Here is a 6,472-nt window from a genome sequence, read left to right on the forward strand (position 1 = left end):
CTCTCTGCCTGCCTCACATCTCCCTCTCCTCTTCTCTTCTTGGACCCGAGGATCAGACTGACTGAGACGGAAGGCGAGCCAGCCGGTTGTTGAGGCCTGTGAGTTCGGATGATTACAGTGGAGTTACCTTTCCTTTTTCTCTTGATCCGAAATGGCCCAGTTCTAACAGCCTTCAAGCACCTACTGACACTGTCTACCTTCACCCACCACCTGTTTACTCCTGGAAGTGAAGTTATATAAACAAAGATGGCTGCCGGAGTGGCAACATGGTTGCCCTTTGCTCGAGCAGCGGCTGTGGGCTGGCTGCCACTGGCCAAAAAGACCATGCCCAAGCCCCCCGTGGACAAGAAGGCTCGCAGTGACGAGATCCTGTATGTGAACGTGAGCGGACTACGGTTCCAGACATGGAAGAACACTCTGGACCGTTACCCTGATACGCTGCTAGGCAGCTCGGAGAAGGAGTTTTTCTACAATGAGGACACTCAGGAATATTTCTTTGACAGGGATCCAGAGATGTTCCGCCATATCCTAAACTTTTACAGAACGGGGAAGCTGCACTACCCCCGGCACGAATGCATCCAGGCCTTTGAGGAGGAGCTGGCCTTCTATGGCATCGTGCCCGAAATCATCGGCGACTGCTGCATGGAAGAATACCGGGACCGTAAGAAGGAGAACCAGGAGCGCCTGGCGGAGGACACTGAGGCAGAGACGTCAGGCGACGCACCGCTGCCCCCCAACAGTTCGTCCAGAGAGAGGCTTTGGCGGGCCTTCGAGAACCCCCACACCTCCACCATGGCTCTGGTGTTCTACTATGTCACCGGCTTCTTCATCGCTGTTTCCGTCATCGCCAACGTGGTGGAGACGGTGCCGTGCCGGCCGTTGAAGGGCAGTGTGAAGGACCTGCCTTGTGGAGAGAAGTACTCGCTGGCCTTCTTCTGCATGGACACAGCCTGCGTCCTCATCTTCACCTTCGAGTACCTGATGCGTCTGTTCGCCGCACCGAGCCGCTGCAAGTTCATGCGGTCGGTGATGAGCGTGATTGACGTGGTGGCCATCATGCCGTACTACATCGGCCTGGTGATGCCAGAGAACGAGGATGTGAGCGGCGCCTTTGTGACGCTCCGGGTCTTCCGGGTTTTCCGCATCTTCAAGTTCTCCCGCCACTCAGCCGGCCTGCGGATCCTGGGCTACACGCTGAAGAGCTGCGCCTCGGAGTTGGGCTTCCTGCTCTTCTCCCTCACCATGGCCATCATCATCTTCGCCACAATCATGTTCTACGCCGAGAAGGGCACCAAGGGCTCCAGCTTCACTAGCATCCCGGCCTCCTTCTGGTACACCATTGTTACCATGACTACTCTGGGGTAAGTACACACGCTGTTGTGGTTGTGATGCTTATTTACATATCGTATTGTGTCGTTACGAGTGTGGAGTATGGACTTTCCGCCGCCCACGCGGTGTTCAACAGGCCTCTGGAATGTGTGACTCTGTTGCCCTGAATGCTGACCTGCAGTACTGTAGTACTGTGTAGTATTACTAGTAGTACTGTAGTATTCTCTGGGGAATCAGTTGAATGAGTCATTTTATAGCTTCAATCCCCGTCCTCACCTACGCTGCTCTCAGGTGTCTCCCTCTTAAACAGTCTCCCTGCAGGTGCCTGTGAATGGAACAGCGATGCGTTGTGTCCTGACTGTGAATGAGAAATACATGTGCTTCTGAAAATGATGCACTGGAGGGACTTGGAGGAAATGTCTACGGTTGCATTCCTAGCCTAGTTTGTATGTGATGTAGACACTGTACACAATGTTGTTTTACATTCCCCAAGATATGGAACAGATATGAAACACTGTGTACAGTCACTTGGTTTGAAAACATGCCAACATCATCATTAATGAAGATATTAGATCAGTGGTTTGGGAAATATGATGCTGAGGCTGGAGGATACAGGATAGAGAGAATACAGGATAGAGAGAATACAGGATAGAGAGAATACAGGATAGAGAGAAAAGATATTCTCAGCAACCTCAGAGACTCCATGTTGTTGTCAACCTAGACTGCCCTTCAGTAACAACCCTAACCCTAACCCTAACCCTAACCCTAACCCTTCAGTAACAACCCTAACCCTAACCCTAACCCTAACCCTTCAGTAACAACCCTAACCCTAACCCTTCAGTAACAACCCTAACCCTAACCCTAACCCTTCAGTAACAACGCCACAGAGACTCCATGTTGGTAGACTGCCCTTCAATAACAACGCCACAGAGACTCCATGTTGGTCTGTTGATGGAGGACTCACCCCCCCCCCCCTCCCAGAGAGGACTCATCTGTTGAATTATTCCGGGGTGTGGGCCAGGAGATAGTGAACCCCCTCCCTTCTCCCAGAGAGGAACACAGTGCTGCCCCCCCTTCTCCCAGAGAGGAACACAGTGCGCCCCCCCTTCTCCCAGAGAGGAACACAGTGCCGCCCCCCCTTCTCCCAGAGAGGAACACAGTGCCCCCCCCCCCCCCCCCCCCCCTTCTCCCAGAGAGGACTCATCTGTTGAATTATTTCAGAGTGTGGGCCAAGGCATAGTGAACCCCCCCCCCAGTGAGGAACACCCCCCCCCTGTGAGCTAGCTGTGCCGTAGTTCCTTCTTGCCCTTCCTTCTCCAGTGTGTTTTTTCCTCCCCTTCATCCCTTCCGAGTCATCCAGTCCATTAGGCTCAGATCAGTATGTGTCCGAGCTCTAAATGGGCTCAGGCAGCACAGCCCTCCAGCTCCCACTTCCCTCTCCACTCTGATAGATGTTTGAGCCGCTTCAGACCAGCATGAGTCTCGGAGGCTGTTAATGTATAGAAACATGTAGAGACTGAGAGAGATATGAACCGTGATACCGTACAAACTGCAATCTCCTTAATTTCCTCTCTGTAGAATAACAAAGTCGTCAGATTGTAAAATGTCCACGTTTGGATGTGTTTGTTTGTTTCAGAAGCCATTCAGAAGCCATTTCTAGAATCTTAGAACATGGATGCTTTGGTCTTGGCCTTTTAACCATATAGTTCCTGTACTGTAGTACATGTGATTTTATTTTGTACATTTGTCAGTTTATCCATTTTATCTCATGTTAAATTACAGTATGTAATGCTAGCTAGTTAGCCTCACCTTCAGGTAATGCTATGGGTCTAATAATAATGCTATCTAGTTAGCCTCACCTTCAGGTAATGCTATGGGTCTAATAATAATGCTATCTAGTTAGCCTCACCTTCAGGTAATGCTATGGAGGTAAACGTACATCAGGTTATGATGGCAGCAGATGATGAGGCTACTGAACCAACCTGCTCTCTGTTTACCTCTGAAACCTCTGAAACAGCCTCATGTTTCAGTTTGATTGATGAAGGCGGAGCTTGTTTCTGTGTCAGTGTGTCCACGGAGGAGAGGAGAGAGGGAGGAACAGAGGAGAGAGGGAGGAACAGAGGAGTGCTGCCTTGGCCTATTTGTCTTTCCTTTCTTTTCCTCTCTTCCTTCCTTAAAACACTTGACACATTTAGGAAGTCAAAAGGCCTGTCCTGACCTTGGTCCTGTACTGTAACGTAGAGAGAGAGAGAGAGGATCTATGTATCTACCCTATGGAGATGTATGGCCTTTTCTTGGCAGTGGCATTTCACTGCTTTTCAGGAATTGATTAGCAGGTCAATGGCGGTCAATGGCAGTGCAGTGTTAACCTCTTCAGATCACAGATCACAGATCACAGATCACAGATCACAGATCACAGATCACAGGCTGTGCAGACTCATTCTAAAGTAATTACCATGGTATAAGATGGGACTGGGAGAAGGACGTTATTGTACTGGACTGTAGCTATTCCATGATTTATGGATGCTATCTATGTTTGTAGCAAGTAAAGATAAATCAACGTATTATCTCTTTCCAAATATCTCGCGACTTGGCATTTGCATTTGGTTTTATATCATTTTTTAAATTATATTCCATCGCGCCAACACTCCGACGCGCTGGGGTTTGGAGCATGACACCAGGGTCATGTGATATGACACCGCCTTCCCAGAATGGACAATGAAACCAGCGTCATTTCACCAAGTCCCTTATTTCACCACTTCCTCTCTCTGAATGTTATTCTAACTCGTCTCAGGAGATATGTGGCTCTAACTGACAGATTTCAAACAGCTGCATGTTCCATATTAGAACTACATTCAAATGGTGGACTCTGATGATGATGTTCCCAAGTCCCAGACTTGACGTTTACACTAATGATCTCAGTATGACTTGTCAAGACTGATCGTCCTCTGATCGTCACGCTGCTTTGAAGTGGCTTCATCTGAGGGATATTGGCCTTTTGTGTGTCTTAGCCAGACTGGCCAGTGCTGTTGACTGTATCTGACCCTGACCCTGACCCTGACCCTAACCCTAACCAACACTGTCAGAAACAGATTGCCCGCTTCCTGAGATGATTTGACCTTTTTTGGGTGGACGTTGACAGACTTACAGACAGGCAGAACTACAGATATCATTAATTATAATTCTGTTGCAACGTACTCCCCAACAGTAGTTTGAACCACTCTTGCTCAGAGTAGAAGAGAACAGTTCTCAATGGTAACTCCAAACCACTGAAGGAAAATTGAGAACATTGAGAAAATAGAACAGGGGAGGAAAGAAATCGGAGGACGGGATCAAACACGTGAAACCATTCCTCATTACATTCCATGCACTACAATGAGCCTGTCCTCTGATTTCTGCCTTCACCAGCCTCCCCTGGGTTATAAATATATCCCATAATACATTCTCCATATTTCAGCCTAGCCGGCCTCTGGGTAATAGCCGGTCTCTGGGTAATAGCCGGCCTCTGGGTAATAGCCGGCCTCTGGGTAATAGCCGGTCTCTGGGCTCACTGATGATCGCTTGTTAAACGTTCTGCTTTAGTCTTAGTTTGCAGAATAACTGTGCTGATCAGGGCAGAGGGGGAGACGCTTCAGGGACTCTCTGGGGCTGAATAAGTCAAGTTTCTATTTGCAATGACTTTACCCTGTCTGGGGCACTACCTTGACCCTGTCTGGGGGGGTTCTGTCTCTGGGGGGGTTAGGGTTAGGGTTAGGGTTAGGGTTAGGGTTAGGGTTAGGGTGTCGTCATAAATGGAACTTCATATCTACAGTACCTTCTTTCCTTCCCCTTGACCTTGACCTCATACAGAACACTGGTCCAAGAAATATTCCAGATGCTGTAGCAGTGAATAACTTAGATTTCATACCAGACTAGACCAGATTAACTAACCCTAACCCAGATTAACTAATATGATTTATAATTAAGTAATATAGGGTTAATAACCCTAACCCTAACCGGTAAGATAGGGTTAACAACCGTAACCCTAACTGAATTATATCAGCAGTAATATAAGGTTAATAACCCTAACCCTCACCAGTAATATAGGGTTAATAACCCTAACCCTCACCAGTAATATAAGGTTAATAACCCTAACCCTCACCAGTAATATAAGGTTAATAACCCTAACCCTCACCAGTAATATAAGGTTAATAACCCTAACCCTAACCCTCACCAGTAATATAGGGTTAATAACCCTAACCCTCACCAGTAATATAGGGTTAATAACCCTAACCCTCACCAGTAATATAAGGTTAATAACCCTAACCCTCACCAGTAATATAAGGTTAATAACCCTAACCCTAACCCTCACCAGTAATATAGGGTTAATAACCCTAACCCTCACCAGTAATATAGGGTTAATAACCCTAACCCTCACCAGTAATATAAGGTTAATAACCCTAACCCTCACCAGTAATATAAGGTTAATAACCCTAACCCTAACCCTCACCAGTAATATAGGGTTAATAACCCTAACCCTCACCTGCCCTACTGTTCAAACGGTCATATTCTATCAGGAAAAGGTGAATAACATCACTCTGTTTAATCTGAATCCCCAATTTAAGGACAGACCTCTTTACTCCAGTTGCATCATTCCCTGTCTCTGGAGGAATTCAATCCCAGTCCACATCCGTCACCATCTGGTCCAGTCTTATATAAGAGATGCCGCCCTTGAACAACAGTGAGCTCACCGTCACGCTAAAAACACACCAACAACCTCATGACTGGCTTCACATCTCTGTCTGCTCCGTCACAAACAGCTAGGGCTAGCTAATCTCTAACCCTAACCCTAACCCTAACCCTGACCCTAACCCTGACCTTAAGCCTAACCCTAACCTTAACCCTAACCCTAACCCTAACCCCAACCCCAACCCCAACCCTAACCCTAACCCCAACCCCAACCCTAACCCTAACCCTAACCCTAACCTTAACCCTAACCCTAACCCTAACCCCAACCCCAACCCCAACCCTAACCCCAACCCCAACCCCAACTCGAAGCCTAACACTAATGGGAGGTGGAGCCAAGGGGTCTGTAAAAGAGAGGCATTCTGTAGCACTTTACTTAAAGCAGACATTATAACTCATTGTAGTCAAGTATGTAGTC

The 6,472-nt window shown here is 47.7% G+C and overlaps 1 protein-coding gene across 1 annotated transcript in view; it reads left to right on the forward strand.

Moving 5' to 3' along the window:
- Positions 1-246: 246 nt before the first annotated feature.
- The window catches only part of kcnd1 (potassium voltage-gated channel, Shal-related subfamily, member 1), a gene marked incomplete at both ends in the record, with an annotated part of 37,285 nt that continues 31,059 nt past the window's right edge, over positions 247-6,472 (forward strand). The window contains one exon of the mRNA XM_083674815.1: positions 247-1,361. Within this exon, the coding sequence (XP_083530941.1) occupies positions 247-1,361 (1,115 nt within the window). The remainder of the gene's footprint in view (positions 1,362-6,472) is intronic.

Source organism: Argentina silus, assembly GCF_951799395.1.
Source record: "Argentina silus genome assembly, chromosome: 8".
In the NCBI taxonomy this organism is placed as follows: Eukaryota; Metazoa; Chordata; class Actinopteri; order Argentiniformes; family Argentinidae; genus Argentina; species Argentina silus.